Source organism: Diabrotica virgifera, chromosome 7 (genome assembly GCF_917563875.1).
Source record: "Diabrotica virgifera virgifera chromosome 7, PGI_DIABVI_V3a".
Lineage (NCBI taxonomy): Eukaryota > Metazoa > Arthropoda > Insecta > Coleoptera > Chrysomelidae > Diabrotica > Diabrotica virgifera.
Genome location: NC_065449.1, coordinates 213,380,454 through 213,403,386, shown reverse-complemented (window position 1 = coordinate 213,403,386; position 22,933 = coordinate 213,380,454). Strand labels below are relative to the sequence as shown.

Sequence of the window (22,933 nt, the reverse complement as noted above, 5' to 3'; positions counted from 1 at the left end):
ATTAGGATTTTAAAAACGTTTGATTTAAAAAGCTTATAAGAGAGGCCTAATATAATCCGTTTAGAATTAAGGTTGAAGCTTTTATTGAGCCAGTGCGGCCCTGATTTTACCGCTACGTTTAATAAGTATTATGTGGAAAAATAAGCAAGATTTCGAAATATTGGTATATTTGTTGTTTAATTTCATAATATTATATGTTTACGGAAATAAGAATTCGATAGATTTTTCAAAAATATTGAATACCTACGTGTATGTTGCAATTTTTCGATCTGATGTTTTGGTCTAATGTGATAGATTTTTGAAAAATATTAAAAAAGTATTTTTTAGTTTTTCGATCTGACGTTTATTTCTCAAAATATTCACTTTTCTCTTGTGAAACTTTGTGACCTACCCGTTTCCTTACGCCCGCTCAAACCGTCAGATTTTTGAAATATAAACTGTTTTGCATTTGCATGTACTTAACTTACCTTATCTTAATCTGACAATTTCGAGTTTTTCTAAGTATAGATTTTTTTTCGGAAACCCCTTAACGAACTCCCCTGTATACAGAACCAATATAATACATACAGTCGGAAAAATGAAAGAATACCCATGCGTCATCGATGATATGCATACGAATCAAATCTAAAATTTCTAGTCAAAACAAAGTCTAAACTAAGTTAATACTGAAAATAAACGGATGTGACTACTACCCCACCGTACTATTTTTCGCTACGTAAGAATGTGTCCAAAAATTTTTGTGATGTTATTCTTTTTCTGATAATATATATTTATTGGTGATAAATGTTACTATTACTACCGTAATTAATTATTTGATATATATTAATAATACAAAAATAATGAGTAAGCAAATATAGAGTTGAGTCCGGGAATCTTTACCCGTGCGTCATCATTTAAAGCATACGAAATAAGTCGATGATAAGTCGGAAATTGAAATTTACTAAACGCAACAGCAAGTCACTTACTGTCACTTGCTGTTGCGTTTAGTAGTGACAGTGACAGTAAGTGACTTGCTGTTGCGTTTAGTAAATTTCAATTTCCGACTTATCATCGACTTATTTCGTATGCTTTAAATGATGAAGCACGGGTAAAGATTCTCGGACTCAACTGTAGTAGAGGAAAGGCACCAAATTTGAGACAGGCGCCTAATTTGAGACACCGTCGTATATTTGTGTACGATGGGTTGACATCTAGTGAAAATATTGAAAACTGATCATTTTGTGAAGTTAGTAGTTGGAAGATCAGCTTTTAGTTGGCGCTTAGAAGTGACCGTTGTTGTTTTGTCGACGTTAATTTGATTTACACCATACAAAAAGTTTTTCAGAATTTATAAAAACTTACAATACATCAAGGTAAGATGATTACATTTACTCCAGTAATTTTTTTTGGTAGTTTAATATTAGTTAATACATTTTATGCAAATTAAACAGTAATTGTATGGCATACATAACTAACAAAAATCCGTTTTATTTATTGACGGAAAAATCCTAATTTGAGACACCTGTAGGTTCCAAATTTGAGAGTGCCTCAAATTAGGACCCCGTGTAAAATTTTTATTTTTATAAATTTTTTTGTTTGTAGATGCCGCCAAAAAATAAAAAATGGAATGCAAATGATATGATACGGGCTGTAAATACAGTAAGAAATAGAGATATGGGCTATTTGAAGGCCTCAAAAGTTTTTGGAGTACCAAAAGGGTATTCAATTGGCCGCCGACCTATTCTTCCTTTGGAATTAGAAAACGAGTTGGTTGAGTATGCCCTAACAACGGAGCAATGTTATTTCGGGCTAAGAGCGCGTGATATAAAACGACTGGCATTTCAACTTGCAATACGAAACTAATACCACATCCATTTAGCGTAGTCAAAAAATCAGCCGGAAAGAAATGGTTGAGACTCTTTCTGAAAAGGCATCCGACGCTTTCAATGCGTACTCCTCAGGGAATGTCATCTGCTCGAGTAAAATCGTTTACTCATGAAAATGTATCCAAGTTCTTTGACCTGTATGAACCAGAATATCTTAAGCTTACTAACCCTGCACAACGTATATTCAATGTAGACGAAACAGGTATTACAATTGTTCAGACAAATATAGCAAAGTCATTTCTATGAGAGGAAAGAAGCAGGTTTCGTCACATACTTCAGCAGAAAGGAGCAAGCTGATTACTGTTATTACATGTATGAATGCTGCAGGAGTTTTCGTACAACCATTTTTAATCTTCCCTGGAAAAAATATGAAAACAGAGTTGATGCTAGGAGCTTCCACTGGAGCAGTCGCAGAATGCCATGTGTCAGGTTGGGTACAGGCCGATATTTTCACTAGATGGCTACAACACTTCATAAAATTCACTATACCTTCAGCTGCAGACCCTGTTCTTCGCGTCCTTGATGGCCACTATTCTCATACGAGAAACGTTGCTCTAATAGATTTGGCCAAACAGAATCATGCGACGATTATTTGCCTCCCACCACATTCTACACATAAAATGCACCGTTGGATGTTGCTTTTATGGCACTGTTGAAATTGAAAACTTACTATACGCACAAGACATAGAAAACTGGCTTAGAGAAAATCGGTTGAGTGTTGTGTCGCCTTATGCCATTGCCAGTATTTTTTGTAAAGCATATAACAAAGCTGCGACGATGGAAATATCTTGCAATAGTTTCCGAAAAACGGGACTGGTCCCTATTTGTCGCCATATTTTTAGGGACTTTGAATTTGGAATTCAAGAGCACTAGGAAACACGAAACGAAAGGGACGAACAAATAATAGAACCAAACCATGAACAACCAAATCATCCAATGCGAGAACATAGAACTCCTAGTCCACCACTACCTCATCAACAACTTGTGTTTCCGAAAGACATCTGTCCGATCCCTGCATACAAGAGAGACACCACTAAAAAGCCACATGCCAGATCAGGAAAGGCTTCAGTAATTACTCTAACACCCTACAAAGAAGAATTAGAGCAAAGTTTTCAGAAGAAAAAAGCAAAAAAACTAGTACCCTAGCTAAACTTGGATTGTGTATTAGCTCCAGAAAAAAACAATTAAACAAAAAGTGTTAGATCAGAAAAACAGCAACGTCCGAAGAAGAAATAGCAGTACACGAAGACGTAGATCAACCTTCTACATCAAAAGGCAAAACATCAAGAAGGACACGGAAAGTTTCTTCGAGTTCAAGTTCAGATAGCAGCAAAGACTTTCCATTAGCTGATTCATCGTCCGACGGAAGTGGAGAAAACGACGCAGAATGTCTATTTTGCACCGGAAAATTTTCCGACGATAAATATGGAGAACGATGGGCAAAGTGTTACCAATGTGGCAGGTGGACACATGAAGACTATGGAGAAATAAAGTCCAGCACATTTATTTGCCTTTTCTGCGAAGGAAAGGGCTTTTTTGAATAGTATCTCAAATTGGGGTACCTGTCTCAAATTTGGATACCTGGCTACCTCAAATTAGGCGACCTTTTATTTTTAATATTAAATGTCGCAAAAAAATTAAATGTATTTTTTTTTGCAAAAATATATGTCTTATTCGCTTTATTTATTTTTTGTTGTGTTGTAGAAACATTAAATTTAAGTTTTCGAAATAAATGTTTTAAAAACTTTTGAATATTCTGTTTGATATTTGTTTTTCAAAAAAAGTGTCTCAAATTTGGTGCCTTTCCTCTATTATGAATTTCTCCATGTTAAAGTTGCCAGTGGACCTAAATAGTAACAGGAATTTAAAAAATGTCGTTTATGTCAGCTGCGTTAAGTGATTAAAATGAAAATAAACTTAATGAATTTTCCAGACATTATCTGCAAATAAATGTAAATTCGTAAAAATATACTAATCTGTAATTTCATACACTATGATTGAAAAGTCAGAGCAATATGTACACGTTTGGCGAACTCATAGATAGAAGTTAACCATATTGACAGATGATTACTTAAAAATTTTATTGACGTATTTTAACCAAAATTAACTAAGTAAATACGACTGATTATTAAAATTTATAAACTCTACCGAACCTAACCCAGTTTCACTGTCAAAGTGACAGAAATCGAATCAGTCAGATTATAGTTGACCAGCACGATTACTCGAATAGTAGTTTATACAATCATTATCTCTACTCATGTTGAATGTTTTTCTAAGAATGCCATTAGAAGTACAGAAATAGTCAAGTGTGAGTTTAAATTTTCTACTAAATTAATTGAATTGAAACTAATGGAGGTGGGAGATTTAGCGATAAAAACCTATACACTTGCATTCTATTTATTGTTTCCCATCTTTAGACGAATCAGAAAAGTATGTCAACTAAAACTGTCACTGTCACAGTGGCAGTTGCCAAACTCATCTGATGGGTCTAAAGGTGGGAAACAATAAGTAGAATGTAAATGTATAAGTTTTTATCGCTAAATCTCCCACCTCCACTAGTTTCAGTTCTTTTTATCTCCCAACCTTAACTTAAGAGCACACAGTAGCGATCAACAGGTAGCAACAAACGCGTTCCAAAATTACGAAAGTTCTTGGAACGTTCAAAAGTGAGGCAACCAGAGATATGTAAAGAAAATAGATCAGGCTAGTCATATGCCACTCAATGCATCGGGGTGTAACGCCGATATCAAGTACGGTGGTCTAGCTATCTTTGTCTGTCGTGCGAGTGTGAGCGTATCTACCAAGAGGTGGGAATAACGGAACGACAGTGACACACAGGCGGCGGCCATCATATGCTAGAGAGAGAAAGCTGAGCGCCGTTAGAGAGAGATAGATAGACCACCGACCCGAACTGTTCCGCGTTACGCTATTTTTCGAACTGGCCTAATCTATTCTGTTATATCTATGGAGGCAACAGTGCGTCGGTAATTCGACACTGACAGTGACGTTTATACAATCAAAAACAATCATTTTTATACACATAGGCGCGAAATATTTCCAAGTCAGTGACGTTCGATTTCTTGTTATAATAAAACCGATTTTTAGTAGTTCCAATGTGACACAAAATCTAGGCATGGGATAAAAAAGTTTATTTGAAGAAAGTGTATTTTTTGTCATTCTTAATAACTGTACAGGCCCCTTTTTTCAATATTTTATTTAGTTATAGAGCAATTTCCACATAGGTACTAACATATTCCTGAAATTGGGCTCTGTACCGCCATTCTTTATTATATTACGAATATGTGTGCCAAATATCTCGACAAAATATTCAAAATTAGAGCCGCAATCTTGGAACGCGTTTGTTGCTACCTGTTGATCGCTACTGTTTGCTCTTAATGTGTTTTTTTACATCTTTTGCGTTATTCTGCCGGTTATTAGCGCGCTCATCACTGTGTGTAATATAGTCTGTGGTATATTATTGCGTAGGTACTTCTAATAAAATAGGAAATCTTTTTTCAGTAAAATTAATAGGTGTAACCACAATATCTTATGAAAAACACCACAATCTGATGCAAATATCCTACCAAGATAATATAATTCACACTTTATCAGTTCCTTCTCGATTAACTAGTTACATTGATTGAATGATGTAATGAGTTACAATAATCCTCTCTGTATTTTCCGCTGCATATCAGTAAGAAATTTTGATACTGGAAAAGTTAGTTGTCCTTTCTTCCTGGTTTCCTAAAGGGCATATGTATTGATTTTGTTCATTTCTATTAGTGTCTCTTGGTCTCTATTTGTCCTTGACTTAGTGTTTCAGCATGCTGTTCTTAATTCATTATCCTATTTCGTGTTTTGCTGAGTAACATTTTTGACCTGCATCAAGGCTTTGTAATATTTTCTTTATCGAGAGCAGTTCGCTGGCCTCACCCACGAACCCTCTCCATAATGTCATTTTTTCATTTCATAATAGTCTGTCTATAGGGTCAATACAAGCCAAGTGGTCCAAAGGTGGTTGCTTGACTATTTTCAATATTTTTTATCTTTCTGCCCTTTAAACTTCAGTCTATAGAGAGTACAAAATTGCATTTTTTTATTTTAAAAAAATTAGTTTGCCGATGACGGCCGTTTTTGTTAAAGCGTGTCGATCATTTTCACGGAAAACATGGCTTCGCTCTTTAGCCAATATTTTTACTGAGGTTTGTCCTAGAACAATAAATCAAAAACCAAACTTTTTAGAAAAGTATGCTCTAAAAAACGGCCTGTAGCATTATTTAATTTCAAACTACCCGTAAGGCCTTAAATGAACCTCAAAGTTGGAAAAGATAAACTGATAAAATTCCATTTTCAGCATTTTTTTAACAGCATAAGGCAAGCTGATAATGGTTTGTATTTTTTTTTTCTGGAAAAGACATACGTATAGTTTAACTCTCCAGGCCTAGAAAGCCCATCGCTTGGTTTACTATTCATTTCCAATCTCTCCTATTTGCTGCTTTATTTTTCCAATTTGTGATTTTCAGTTCTTCTATGTCTTTTTTTTTTCAACATCTTTCTTCCATCTGGTTTTCGGTCTACCTTTCTTCTTCTTTCCTCCTACTCCTCCCGTTAGTATTCTTTTGGGAAGTTTTCTCTACGTACATACTTTAAATAAAAAAAGTTTAAGCTTTGAGACTTAGGTAAACTTTTTCAAAAAAAATCTTAAAAATGTAATTTTTTAAAAACTGTCAAAGTTTGATGATAATCTTATAATAAACTTATATCCCTGATGGGCACGAATGAAAAAATTTGAAATTTTGCTGAATGTTAGCCCCTAGCAAGTAGAATAAGAAGTAAAAATTTGGAGTTGCAGACTTACGTCATATAGGAGTAACAGGCCTGAAAAAATGGTCAAAAATCAAAATGGTCAAAATTTGAGCCTTTGCGGGCAGGGTAATTAAAATTCAAATAAACTGTCTAATAATGAAATAAAAATTTATGTATTTTCACCAGATTTCACAATGAATACAAATTTATACCGGGTGGGCCAAAGAAAAGAGTCCACCTCGATATTTGGCAATAGTTACCTATTAGATTTTAAGGAAAGGCCGAAATAGGTCCATTTTGATTTTTATTATATTGCAACTTTTTGGGATACATTTCATACTACGTGACGTCATCCATGACAGCATGATGACCTAATGGATGATTTTTTTTAAATAGGAATAGGGGTCTTGCGACAACTAAAAATACATTGTACTGCTGTCAGAAAATAGAAAACATGTTTATTTCAGAAATAAACATTTCTTTTCGCTTAAATTAAATCACAAACAGCCTCCCACCTACCTCTTGACAGTTTCAACATTTAATTTAAGCGAAAAGCAATGTTTATTTGCCGAATAATATTTTTTTTTCTATTTTATGACAGTAATAAAATGTATTTTGAGTTAAATAAATTACATACATTCTTCTTTTTGTATAAATTAATTTAATTCAAAAATTATTTTTTGGCCACCCTGTATAAATAATTATATTACTGTTTATACTACTGAAGAGAGAATTGAACACTCTTTCATATGAGATAACATACGACCCCTATTGCCATTTAAAAAATCATCGATTATGTCATTACTCCCAGAGGGATGACGTCACTGACGATAACACGTCATGAAGACGTATGAAATATATATTAAAAATTGTAATTTAAAAATAAAAATCGACCTGTTTCGGCATTCCCTTAAAATCTAATAACTGCCAAATATCAAGCTGAACTACTCTTTTCTTTCGCCCACCCTGTATAAATTTGTATTCATTGTGAAATCTGGTGAAAATTAATTAATTTGTATGTCATTAGACAGTTTATTTGAATTTTAATTACCCTGCCCGCAAACGCTTAAATTTTGACCATTTTGATTTTTGACCACTTTTTCAGGCCTTTAACTCCTATATGAGGTAAGTCTGCAACTTCAAATTTTTGCACCTTATTCTACTTGCTAGGGGCTAACATTCAGCTAAATTTCAATTTTTTTCATCCGTGCCAATCAGAGATATAAGGGGTCAAACTTTGAGATTTTTCAAAAAATTATATTTTTGAGATTTTTTTGAAAAAATTTACTCAAGTCTCAAAGCTCAAACTTTTTTTATTTAAAGTATGTACGTATGTCTTTTCCAGAAAAAAATTCAAACCATTATCGGCTTGCCTTATGTTGTTAAAAAAATGCTGAAAATGGAATTTTATCAGTTTACCTTTTCAAATTTTGAGGTTCATTGAAGGCCTTAAGGGTAGTTTGAAATTAAATAATGCTACCGGCCGTTTTTTTAGAGCATACTTTTCTAAAAAGTTTGGTTTTTGATTTATTGTTCTAGGACAATCCTCAGTGAAAATATTGGCTATAGAGCGAAGCTATGTTTTCCGTGAAAATTATCGATACGCTTTAACAAAAATGGCCGTCATCGGCAAACTAAATTTTTTAAAAATAAAATAAATGGAACTGTAGTCTCTATAGGCTGAAGTTTAAAAGGTAGAAAAATAAAAAATATTAAAAATAGTCAAGCAACCAACTTAATTTACAGGGTGTAACGAAAATACAGGTCATAAATTAAATCACATATTCTGAGACCAAAAATAGTTCGAATGAACCTAATTTACCTTAGTACAAATATGCACATGAAAAAAGTTACGGCCCTTTGAAGTTACAAAATGAAAATCGATTTTTTCGAATATATCGAAAACTATTAGAGATTTTTATTGAAAATGGACATGTGGCATTCTTATTGCAGGAACATCTTAAAAAAGAATTATAGTGAAATTTGTGCACCCCATCAAAATTTTATGGAGGTTTTGTTCCCTTAAATCCCCCCCCCCCAAACTTTTGTGTGCGTTCCAATTAAATTATTATTGTGGTACCGTTAGTTAAATTCAATATTTCTAAAACTTTTTTTCCTCTTAGTATTTTTTCGATAAGGCAGTTTTTATCGAGTTGCGGCTTCTTTTTTAATATGTTTACATAAAAATTTTATGGGGGTTTTGTTCCTTTAAACCTTCCAAATGTTTGTGTATGTTCCAATTAAACTTTTACTGCGGTACCATTAGTTAAACACAGTGTTTTAAAACTTTTTTGCCTCTTTGTATTTTTTCGAGAAGGCACTTTTTATCGAGATATTACTTCTTTTTTAACATGGTTCAAAACATACCTAAAAATGTAAATCATAAATAAATTTTGATATTACCAAGTCTCCATAATCGCACTTAGCCATATACAAAATATCTCGATAAAAACTGACTTTTCGAAAAAAAAAAACTAAGAGGCAAAAAAGTTTTTAAAATATTGTGTTTAACTAATGGTACTACAATAATAATTAAATTGGAACCTACACAAAAGTTTGGGGGGTTTATAGGAACAAAACCCCCATAAAATTTTTATGGGGTGTCCAAATTTCACTATAATTTTTTTTAAGATACTACTACCATAAGAATGCCACATGTCTATTTTCCATAAAAGATCTCTAATAGTTTTCGATATATTGGAAAAAATCGATTTTCATTTTGTAACTTCAAAGGGCTGTAACTTTTTTTATGTGCACATTTGTACTAAGGTAAGTTAGGTTCAATCGAACTATTTTTGGTCCCAGAATATGCGATTAAATTTATGACCTGTATTTTTGTTACACCCTATTGGACCACTTGGTATGGATTGACCGTACGATATAAGGTCGATCGGGACTGAGCTGTTTAATGAATAAAAATTATTGTGTATGTAATTTAGTATGTTAACGATTACAAAAAACAAGGGCCGATCTAATTTTGTTCTGACTATAATTAATTAAAAAATACCTGATATTTTTATAAATTAAAAAAAAATTCGTCCCAGGCAGATATTATTAAATATTTTGTGGATCATTTTAAACAAAAAAGGACTTTTGTATTTTTTCTCCTAAGTTGATTGTTTTTGAGTTATAAACAATTTAAAATCAAAAAAAGGACGAAAGATGTCGATTTTGAAGGCTCAAATACATAAGTAAAGTAATATCTGCCGTGTCGATTTTTTGTAATCTATAAAAAGTAATTTTTTAATTATTAATTAATTAAAGTCAGAACAAAATTCGATTGGGCACCCCTTGTTTATTTGTAATTGTTGACATACTAAATTACATATATCCAATAATTTTTTCCATTAAACAGCTCGGTCCCCATCGACCTTATATCGGATGCTCTAGTATATAGTCCAGCAGAGTAATAAGGATTTTCTCGGGACACTCAAAGATCCAAGTAGCTGACTACTTTTTTAGTTATTGTAGACCTATAGGAAGAAAACCTACCTGCTTCCTGCCTAGAGCTCGCGTCCGTTTTTTAATTATTAACAATTTAGTGCAAAAATAGCGATTTTTTCGATATTTTGCACTCCATTCAAAAGGTAATAGTTGACATAAAATTACAAAATTCAGTTTTTTTGAACATTGAAAAACCTTCAAAATAAGGATTTTTGAAAGTTAAAAAGTTAATAAGTGGGAATCGTTATTTATTAATAACTTTTACTAAAACTACCTTAGAACTTTAGTGTTTCACCCAAAGTTGGGTATTGGCGTACTTAACAAACCTTCAAAATTTGAGACTGATCCATTAATTAGTTTAACAGTTATTCTATTTGTTTATCCCAGATACCTTTATTTTGCAATAAGATAAGACAGAAAATAATGAAGATAGGGCAATTCTGAGTATGCCGAATGAAAGTAGAAAAGTGATAGTATCAAAATGTATTAAAAAAAGATAAAAAAATTAATATAGTCAAAAATCCTAATGCCAAATTTTTGAAATTTTGTTGTTTATAAACATTTAGAATAACTTTAAAAATGTTGTCCGTAGAAACAATCTTTTTATATATTCGAAAAGATAGTATTTTAACACGAATTTTCAAATAAAAAAAATTAGCCTGGGTTTTGGGACAAAGTTAGCCATATGTTCTTTTTTAATTCACAGCTAATTTGTTTATAATAATTAAGGAATCTCATTAATGCCATTTTAAAGAATGGGATTTGTGTTTTTTCTTAAAAAAATTGCAGAACTATTGTATTTTCACAGCACTCTCTACGATTTTTCAAAACTGTAGTTCAAACGATTACTAGGGGGAACCTACAATTCCACCGAGTTAAAATACCCAAAAAGCAATTTCAAACCAATATAATTTTTTGTATCTCCGGATCAACTCAATGGATTTTCATCATTCTTTTTTAATTTGTATGTAATTTCTACGTCCATTACAAATAGAAAATTTGTTTATAAATTTATTAACTAATAAACAGTCTAATTTGTTTAAACAATTCTTGAAAAAATATTTTTTTTGCAAAAATCTGTATCTTTATACAAAAATCTAAAAATTTTTTAATTATAGCATCATTAATGATCATAGAAAAAGTCAAAGTACACTTTAATAAATAAATAATTTTTATTAGATAATAATTTATTTATTAAAGTATACCTTAACTTTTTCTATGATTAATAACGATAGTATGATTAAAATCATGGATTTTTGGGAAAAAATTATTTTTTCAAAAATTCTTTAAACAAATTAGACTGTTTATTAATTAATAAATGTCTAGACAAATTGCATATATTTGTAATGTACAGAAAAATTACATACATATTAAAAAAAGAACGATGAAAATCTATTCAGTAGATCTCGAGATATAGAAAATGATAGTAGTTTTAAGTTACCTTTTTTTGTTTATGAATACGTGCATTTGTCGGCTCCCAACTCCCCCTTTACTTACCACGACTAGTCACCAAATGAACTACATTTTTAAAAATTCGTGTAAAATGCCAGCTTTTCTAATATATAAAATGATTTTTTCTACGGACAATATTTTTAAAGTTATTTTAAATGTTTATAAACTACAAAATTTCACAAATTTGGCATTAGAATTTTTGACTATATTAGATAATATTTTATCTTTTTTTAGTACATTTTGATAGCATCAGTTTTCTACTTTCATTTGGCATACGCAGAATTGCCATATCTTCATTATTTTCTGTCTTATATAATTGCAAAATAAAGGTCTCTGGGATAAACATTTAGAATAACTCTTAAACTGATTAATGGATTGGTCTCAAATTTTGAAGGTTTGTTAAATGCCCCAATACCAAACTTTGGGCGAAACACCAAAGTTCTAAGGTAGTTTTAGTAAAAGTTATTAACAAATAACGATTTTCACTTGTTTTGCAGTTTGCGTAGCAACAAATTAAGTAACTTTAAACACAAAAAATCTTTTGTATCGTAAACATGTCAAAGATCTTGACAACGTTAACAAAAAAAAAATGAGTATTTAAATTATAGAAAACACCTGAATATATTAATAAAAAATGCCAAGAAAAATTACTTTAGAAATGAAATTGAAAAAAACAAGAATGTTTCCAAAAACTTGTGGAATATTGTTAAAACTTTGACAGGTAAAGAAACTGAAAAAAATATTACAAAAATAATTACACAAGAAGGAACTACTGTAACAGATGGTGGAGCTATCTCTAATTCTTTTGCTCGTTATTTTACAGAAATTGGAGAATCTTATGGTAAAAAAATAATACCACCGACATCTTATCTCCCTAAATATAATAACGTGATGCATTCTATGTATTTAAGACCGGTCTCGGAAAGCGAAATTGAGGGAATTATTAAAACACTTAAAACGAACAAATCACCCGGTATTGACAACATTAGAACAGAAACAATAAGAACTATAGATAAACAAATCACCAAACCGTTGATGGATCTAATAAATTTAATATTTAAAACTGGTGAATGCCCAGACAAATTTAAAGAAACGGTAGTAATTCCTATACACAAGAAAGGAGATAAACTAAGTTTGTCAAATTACAGACCAATTTCATTAATTACTACTTTAACAAAAATCTTTGAAAAATGTCTTAAAATCAGATTAACATCTTTTCTTGACAAACACAACATATTATCGTCTTCTCAGTTTGGATTCCGTGAAGGTTTTTCAACAAACGACGCAATTATAGAACTCACCAATGAAATATATAATCGAATTGACAATAGCCAACCTACTGCTTGTGTGTTTCTAGATCTCGCAAAAGCTTTCGATACTGTAAGCCATCCAAAACTACTAGAGGCACTAGAAAATAGTGGAATACGCGGCACTGCTTATAATCTACTGAAATCTTACTTGGACAATAGACAACAAATTGTTAGGATAAATAATATCAATAGTAAAAAACTTCACGTAAGATGCGGGGTGCCTCAAGGTACAGTATTAGGGCCACTATTATTCAATATCCATGTCAACGATTTATATAACCTTAATAATGAGGGAAAGATAATCAGTTTTGCCGATGACACTGCAATTTTATATAGCGCAGACAGTTGGGAACATTTAAGGAATAAAATTAATGTAGATATGCACAAACTAATAAAATGGTTTAATTATAAAGGTTTAACAATTAATTACGAAAAAACCTTTTTTGTTCCGTTTTGCAGTTACAAAGTATCACTACCTTCTTATAGTGCTATAACAATTAAAAACACGAAAGGAAATATAATTATAAAATCAAGTAACAATATAAAATATCTTGGAGTAAAAATCGACTCTCATTTAAGATGGGATGCCCACATAGATCAAATAACAAAGTGTTTGAGAGCCTTGGTTCCAAAGTTCAAATTTCTCAAATCTAAAATAGATGTAAAATATTTAAAAATATTATATTATGCACTAGTTGAATCTAGAATTAGATATGGAATACTTGGGTGGGGCGGTGTACAAAAAACTTATTTAAAGAAAGTCGACATCTTACAAAAAAAAATATTGAAAATAATAATTAACAAAAAAATGACATACCCGTCTCATTTATTATTCTGTGATACTAACGTAATGGATACGAGGCAACTTTATATGTATTCCCTGGTATTATACACATACAACCATAAACATATCCTTCATACATTACCTCATCACTATGAGACTCGCACTAAAACCAACCAACACGTACAATTGGGAAATATTAAAAAATCAATAGGACAGAGATCTGCCATGTATCTTGCTCCAAAAGTATTTAATCACTTGCCGAACATATACAAGATATATTTTAATACTCTTAATTCATTAAGTATTGTAAAATCTATATTCAAAAAGTATGTATTGAACCTTGATCGTAATATTGTACATAAGTTATTTGATTGACTTAACAAGTGAATGAAATTTAAAAAAAAAAATAAAAAAAAATGATAAAAAAAAGAATGTTTGCAATAGAGTGGTTTGTTAAATTTACCCAGTTCCATATGGTTATGATCTAAAAATAATGTTCCGCACATTTTTCATCAATGACATTTTGTTGTTTTATTATTATTAATTTTATCTAGAAATGTTTACTAAAAAATTTAAAATATAAAGCAGATTTCCAGTAGCGTAACTATAGGGCAGCAGGACTGGTAAAATGTCACATGCCCCCAATCTGTCGGGGACCCCGACTTGAAAGACTGCAAGCTCAGAAGTGACCTAAAACTTTTAGTACTTTTAGTAAAATTTAGCTTACCCTTCCCCTTTAACTCCCCTACCTGTCCGGGGAGGGGTGACAGAAACATTCATAGTAACTGAACGTAAAAATATGGCATATACAGGGTGAGTCATGAGGAACTGTACATACTCCTAACTCGTATAGAGGCCCCTATAGGGAATAACAAATGACCATTAAAAAGTGTCTGCTCCCATTGTTTAATAATATACAGGGCGAGTTTCGCATTTTGACAGAAATTTGTATTCGTCATAATTTTTGAACGGTCAGATCGATGTGTCTCTTATTTTGGTCAATCGTTACACTATTGCCACCTAATCAACTGATTTATTCAAACTAGAAAAAAATCAGGTCCGGCTTTAAAAAAATTAGTTCGTTTGGGTCTTAGAAAAAATTTCACCCTGTATAAGCTTTCTGAAAACTCTAATATGAATTTTACAAATTAGACAAATAGGCAATTAAAATAACATATTTATTTTTTTCCGCACACGATTGCTTAATTTTTTATAAAAAAATCAAATTTGATTATGAATTAAAAGTTTGGTAAAGTTAACCATAGATTTAACAAAATTAACTTTTATTACCAAAATTAATTTTTTTTAACAAGTATTTAATTTATGTTACCACCAATCAACTGATTTATTCAAACAGGAAAAAAATCAGGCCCGGATTTAAAAAATAAGTTCGTTTTGGTCTTAGAAAACATTTCACCCTGTATACGCTTCTTAGAAACTCTAATATGAATTTTACAAATAAGACAAATAGGCAATTAAAATGGCATTTTTATTTTTTCCCCACACGATTACTTAATTTTTTATAAAAAAAAATCAAATTTGACTATGAATAATTAAAAGTTTGGTAAAGTGAAACATAGATTAAAAAAAAACTTTTATTACAAAAATGAATTCTTTTGGAACCAATATTTAATTTATGTTATCACCCAATGAACTGATTTATTCAAACTAGAAAAAATCAGGCCCGGATTTAAAAAATTAGTATACGTTTGTATACGTTGTATACGTTTTTTGAAAACTCTAATATGAATTTTACAAATAAGACAAATAGGCAATTAAAATGGCATATTTTATTTTTCCCCACTCGATTACTTATTTTTTTTATTAAAAAATCAAATTTGACTATGCATAAAAAGTTTGGCAAAGTTTTTGCATAGATTTAAAAAAATTAACTTTTTTTACAAAAATAAATTTACAAAAACAACATTTTTCTTAAAATTAAAAGTTTTACCATTTTTTTTTCTATAACACGTCTAGATCTACAACTTCCCATAACACTTCTTTTGGACTCTATAGTTTAACATAGACGTGATCAAATTGATAAATTTTTCCACCTAATTTTTGCGATTTACAAGTTTGCAACTTTTACAAGAAGAAGACTGAAAGTCTACAACAATTTTCATAGTCTTCACAATGGTAAGAGGTATGTGCTGTAAAAATTTCAGAAAAAAAATATTAAAATGGAACAGAGTTGTAGCGAGTTAAACCGTGAGTTCATTTTTTTTTTCATTTTTAGGTTAAAATTCCGATTTTGACAAATTCGATTTTTTAATAAAAAATTAAGTAATCGTGTGGGGAAAAAATGAATATGCCATTCTAATTGCCTATTTGTCTTATTTGTAAAATTCATATTAGAGTTTTCAATAAGCGTATACAGGGTAAAATTTTTTCTAAGACCAAAACGAACTAATTTTTTAAATCCGGACCTGATTTTTCTCTAGTTTGAATAAATCAGTTGATTGGATGGTAACATAAATTACTTATTTGTGCAAAAAAAATTAATTTTTGTAATAAAAGTTATTTTTTTTAAATCTATGGTTCACTTTACCAAACTTTTAATTCATAGTGAAATTTCATTTTTTTATAAAAAATTAAGTAATCGTCTGCGGAAAAAAATAAATATGCCATTTTTTTCTAGTTTGAATAAATTACTTGATTAGGTGGTAATAGTGTAACGATTGGCCAAAATAAGAGACACATCGATCTGACCGTTCAAAAATTATGAGGAATATAAATTTCTGTCAAAATGCGAAACTCGCCCTGTATATTATTAAACAAGGGAAGCAGACACTTTTTAATTGTCATTTGTTATTCCCCATAGGAGCCTCTATACGAGGTAGGAGTATGTACAGTTCCTCATGACTCACCCGTATGCAAAAACACTATAACAAGGTACTACTAAACATCAAAGTGAATTCAATTTTGCAACTGCAAAGTTATTTGACAGGGTCAAATTAAATGATGTTATCTATTTATTGTACGCCAGAGAGGCACCTCTAGGAATATTTAAAACGATCGAAAATATCTACCACAAGAACACAATAAAAGTAGAAGAACTAACTGACCCAATCGATGCTGGCAATGAAGTAAGACATGGGGATTCCCTGAGCCCTCTATTGTTCAACTTGTTCAAGGATGAAATAATAAAAAAAAAACTAAAAATGGGCTACCAAATGGGAGAAAAGCAATTTAAAGTAATCTGCTATTCAGACGATGCAATATTAATCTCTCAAAGTGAAGGTTATTCTAGCCAGCATCATGATTATATGGATGCCGTGACGGCATCTGCTAAATACGAACGAAAGTTCTACTTCCAATATTAATAATATTGAAAATAAAACTTTATTAGAACTAATTTTATGGTTACATCATTCGTGCCTTCTAAAATTTGCAAGCCAACGAATTGCCGGACCTAAGAAGACCGAGGAAGATCTTTAAGGGTGAATATCACTACCCGCCTGTCCAGCACGGTAAAATTCCAACAAAGAATAGTTCCCAATACTCAGAATAGCAGTAGAACTAATAAAAATAATAAATAATCATTTCGTTGTGAACCGAAACAAGAGCCACCATACTTTAATTAGTTCAGAGAGCGTCAAAAGCACTCTAACTAGTTTCCCAGGCAACCAAATAACGTTTACAAAACGTTGAAAAGACGTCATAATTATCACCAAACCACGTCAGTTTATCACGGTTTTTCGATGTCGAAAGTCACGTGAATTTGTCCCACCATTATTGACGTCATTTTTATCACGTTTTGAATACGTGATGTCAAAAACGTAGTTTTTATGTCGTTTTTTAGATTATTTTTTATTTAATGGTTTTAAAGATACACAATAATTATATTATTCATATGAGCATTGTTGGTATTGCAATTTTTCACTTATAGTCTGGGCTGATTATCGGAGAATAGGCCATTTTTGGGAAAAGTTATTTACTAGCAATTTTATTGCTGGAATCGAAGCTTATGACTATATATTAATAATATAGGTATGTAAAGTCCGCAGATAGTGTGCTACTTTTTTTATAAACAAAATGGCTCCCGAAAATCGTGTTTTTTTCAATTATTGCTCTATAACTCCGAAGATTTTAAATTTACAACAAAAACACTCAAATAAAAATTCACCGCAATTAAATTCTGCATAGAGATAAGTTTTTCCCGATCTGCTCAGACGAAACTTTTCCTCGGAAAATGCGGGTTTTCCCAACAAAATCCTTAATTTTCAAATAAAGTTTTAGATAAGTAATTATCTACCAATAATTAAATAATTTGGCGACTTAAAAGCCTTTTTGGTTTAGATTATAGTTCCAAAAGCTGGTGAAAATTGAACCAATATTTTAGCAACAATTCAATTGTTAATTAATAATTTACGGTCGCAATAATAACCAAAATAATTATGATACACTGATCAAAATTTGAAATCTTATAAAGATGAGATGCCTATTTAACATTTTGTCGACAAAATATAAATTTTTTATTTTTTTGCATAATCTTTAAATGTTAAAAAAATAGTTATAAACAAATTAACGTTTCTCAAAAAGTTTTTATTATATTCTAATTTTAAAAAATAGTTCAAATTCGTATTTCAAATATCTTGAAAATGAATGCTTTAAAACTTTTTTGCAACCATTTGCAAAAAAGTTATGAAGCAGCAAAATAAACATGCGAAGACTACGTTGTTTATAATTTTTTTTAATTCTTTCAAAGCGTAAAAGTGAGTTTAAAGTACAAGCTAATTATTTACAAAAAATAGCGATTATTAGTTTAATGGTTATATTTTAATTAAAGATTATAAATATATTTTTTTGTAATTTACACGCGCGGGAGTAGACTAATACAGTACTGTAGCTAAAATTTTCACTCGAAGCGACGACCGCCTCGCGACGTACTCTTAATAATTATAGTATTATGTATACTGCGTGTCAGTCGCTTCGAAAGAACATTTTAGCTCCGGCTCTGTATCAAGCCTACTTTCGCGCTAAAAATTACAAAAAAAAATATTTTTAATCTTTGATTAAAATATAACCATTGAAATAATATTTGATATTTTTTGTGAGTAATCATATTGTACCACAGACTCACTTTTAAGCTTTGAAACAATTAAAACAAATTATAAACAACAGAGGAATCGTATATTTATTTTGCTGTTTCATAACTTTTTTGTAAATGGTTTGAAATTTTTTTTAAAGCATCCGTTTTTAAGACCTTTGAAATACGCATTATAAGTATTTTTTAAAATTAGAATATAATAAACAATATCTGAGAAATGTTAATTTGTTTATAACTATTTTTTTAAACATTTAAATATTATGCAAAAAAATGAAAATTTATATTTTGTCGACAAAATATTAAATAGGCATCATATCTTCATAATCTTTTGATTATTTTGGTTGTTATTGCGACTGTAAATTGTTAATTAACAATTGAATTGTTGCTAAAATATTCGTTTAATTTTCACCGGCTTCTGCAGTTATAATCTATACCAAGCAAACTTTTATTTCACCAATTTATTTAATTATTGATAAATAATTACTTGCCCAAAAAATTTATTTGAAAATTCGATATTTTGTTGGCACATTTTCCGAGGAAAATTTTCGTCGGAGCAAATCGGGAAAAACATGTCTCTATGTAGAATTGAATTGGGGTGAATTTTTATTTGAGTGTATTTGGTGTAAAGTTAAAATCTTCGGAGTTATAGACCAATAATTGAAAAAAAAACGATTTGGGGGCGCCATTTTGTTAATAAAAAAAGTAGCACACTATCTGCGGACTTTGCATACCTATATTATTAATATATAGGATCATAATATTCGATTCCAGCAATAAAATTGCTGGTAAATAACCTTTCTTTGTACTTTAGTAATTAGACCCGCGTATTATAACTATTTTTTTTTCAAAATTTAATAATTATGCAAAAAAACAAAAAATTTATATTTTGTCGATAAAATATTAAATAAGCATCTCATCTTTATAATCTTTATAAGTTTGATCAATGTATCATGATTATTTTGGTTATTATTGCGATCGTAAATTGTTAATTAACAATTGAATTGGTGCTAAAATATTCGTTTAATTTTCACCGGCTTCTGGAATTACAATCTATACCAAGAAAGCTTTGATGTCACTAAGTTATTTAATTATTGATTATTAATTACTTACCTAAAACTTTATTTGAAAATTAGGGTTTTTGTTGGGAAAACCCGCAGTTTCCGAGGAAAATTTTCGTCGGAGAAAATCGGGAAAACATATCTCTATGCAGAATTTAATTGCGGTGAATTTTTATTTTGGGTGTTTTTGTTGTAAAGTTAAAATTTTCGGAGTTATAGAGCAATAGTTGAAAAAAATACGATTTGTCGGCGCCATTTTGTTATAAAAAAAGTAGCACACTATCTGTGGACTTTGCATACCTATATTATTAATATATAGGATCTTATAATTCGATTCCAGCAATAAAATTGCTGGTAAATAACTTTTCCATGAATTTTGCTAATTAGCCCAGAGTATTAACCGTTTTAAATTTAGCCCATATGCTAAAAGTAAAACCGAATGGAAGACTCTCCAAAATGTATAGAATTACAATACCCTCAATGCAACATACCTATATAGAATTTTTATTTTTTATATATACTTACTGTATCAAAATTGAAACAATATATAAACATATATATAAACATATATATATATCATAAACAATAAAATTACAATATATAAAATTAATTTAATTAAACTTGATAACACATAATTAGTTCATTAATAGAAAATAAACACCAAAACAAATTAAAACATAACCTCAAACAGTTTTCAAGACGAATTATTGCATTAAACTAACACTCTTAACTAACACGTTTCTTCAACTAAATATCTAAATAAAAAGTCTTATTTTACCACACAAAGCACGTAAACAATAAAGAAAAACTTCTTATGGAAATTGTTTGGAGTCATGAGCATTAAGTCTTTAAGCTCCTCTCAATTTTGTGACGTCAGACTTGGGCTGTCTGAAATTAATACGTGTTTTTAGACGTATTTTAACGTCATTAATCTTACGTATTTAAAATCACCCACAAAAGACGTTTTTATGACGTAATGTTCAAACACGTGTATATATTCAACCAAAAACTGACGTTTCCTCGACGTTCTTGACGTCACTTGGTTGCCTGGGTTCTACCCTTATTAGGGTTTCCTCAGAGAGCGCATATTTGATTCTCTCTGAACAACTAAAATTCTGGCGGCCTCAATGGTTGCTAGCCGGAGGCCTGAATTTTAGTTGTTTAGAGAGAATCAGAAATGCGCTCTCTAAAGAAACCCTAATAGGGTAGAAACTAGTTAGAGTTCTGTTGGCGCTCTCTGAACTAAGTAAAGTAATACGGCTCTTGTTTCGGTTGGAACTGATTGTAACTCATCTTTGTTGGACTTTTACAGTGCTGGACAGGCGGGTAGTGAGATGCAACCTGATAGATCTCCCTCGGCCTTCTTAGCTTTGGCAATTCGTTGGCTTGCAAATTTCAGAAGCCACGAATGGTGTAACTAGAAGATTAGTTCTAAAACTAGAAAGTTTTATTTCCAATATTGTTAATATTGACAGTAAAACTTTCGTTCGTACTAAATTAATATTTTGTTGTAAATATGTAATAACTATACTTTTGAAAATAAAATATTTAACTAAAATAGACACAATATTAGTAGTGGGTAACTGCCTCATCCAACGAATTTGCCACGGGCCTCAGATGGGTTTGTTACGCCACTGGTTGCAGATTTCTTAAAATAACGGAAAAAGATTTTCTTGCTTCTGTCCAATTTTCGTTATTGCTTCAATTATAAACGCATATGATTATTAATAAAATATACAATGGGATTTTTTCGATATATAAACAAATCCCAGATGATATATGGCTATCGTCAGACTCTCAAATTAAACGGGAAAAGATTCATCCGCCGAATAACGTCAGTCATAATGAAGATCTTGAGATAAACGCGTTATTATATTTTTAGAAGGATGCGTGAACAATTGTTTTACTCGTTTGTATTGATAGTGGAGAATTTTCTGAACGGTGGTCAAAAGTTGCACAAATGCTGTGAAAAGGAAGTGGTTTTTAACAGAGGTTTGTATTCATGCAAGGACAGAGGAGACAATGCAACAAGTACTCAAGTGATAAGAACTAATCTTGTATACGAAAAAGATGATAACAATACGCAGTGCATCGATATTTTTGAAAAAACTGTTTCGAAGTTTAGTAAAGGAGATTTGACAATTTCTAAAATAGAAGATTTGTCTGTGCTCACCAAATGCTGTCCGGTGGAGTATTTCTATAACCAAACTGGAAGATCTTGTACAAAAATTGCGAATAAAAACAATACATTTACTAGAGAAATACTAAAAATTGGTTTACAATGTGAAATAGTCATAGATATGATAATAAATTTTAGAACAGACGTAATTTATAACAAAACGCTTACCGTTTTCAAAACAGGTGAAACATATTTGGAAAATCAGTTTTGTCTGGACAACACAATAGATGGAAGGGACATTGTAAGACTTTGTAAAAGTTGGAGATATTGTAAAAAAGTTAAGTGTGTGCGGAAATGTTGCCCAGATGGTCAGAGTTTCGTAAATGGATCATTCTGTCGGGATACTTTTGTTCATGGTGTGGAGTTTCAAAAATACAAAGATTTTTTTGGAGAATTAAAAGGTAAGTTTTGTATGGTTCTTTCTCTTCTAAATAATTTCTTTATTTCGTATTTTTTTCAAGAAACAAATCGCAAATTGTAAAATAAATTATTTATTTAAAGTTTTGACATCTTCACATGATTGTGACTTTGTATTTGACGTGATCGAAACATGTTTCTTCTTCTTACCACCTAGAGTGCTAGTACGTTGGCGAATATCTTAAGCTCAGACGTCTGTCTTTTCCACCCAAGTAGCACAATAAAAACATTTTAGTTTTATTTAAGGTTTACAAAGGTTTTATTGTGGTAACTAAGAAGACAATGGTTTTAAAGTTACCTAGTAGATATACTGCCAGACCTTTAAAACTGTTAAGCATTTGTCTCTAGTTTTAAAGTATCTAATAAGAGTCTCAAATAAGACTAATTAACCTTAATATATAATTTGTCTTATTGTAGTTTTAAAGTGGATTATTCGCAGTTCACTTTAAAACTAATCAGTTGTATGAAGAACTTCCGGACTGTTTGGTTTTATTAGATTCAAGTTTGTTACCTTTTAGTTTTATTGCAGTTTTAAAGATTCTCCTAATATGACTAATACAACCTATTA

General features: G+C 30.7%; 2 protein-coding genes across 4 annotated transcripts in view; both read left to right on the top strand.

Annotated features, from left to right (window-relative positions):
- The window catches only part of LOC114331213 (G-protein coupled receptor Mth2-like), a 680,964-nt gene that overhangs the window by 180,625 nt on the left and 477,406 nt on the right, over positions 1-22,933 (top strand). The gene's annotated exons all lie outside the window — the stretch shown is intronic.
- The window catches only part of LOC114331202 (G-protein coupled receptor Mth), a 111,197-nt gene continuing 109,848 nt past the window's right edge, over positions 21,585-22,933 (top strand). The window contains exon 1 of one of the 3 annotated variants that reach the window (XM_028280697.2): positions 21,585-22,130. In XM_028280697.2, the coding sequence (XP_028136498.2) occupies positions 21,656-22,130 (475 nt within the window). In that variant the 5' untranslated portion in view covers positions 21,585-21,655. Of the gene's footprint in view, positions 22,350-22,933 lie in introns of all 3 variants that reach the window. The other 2 variants (XM_050655888.1, XM_050655887.1) reach the window with 2 other exon arrangements.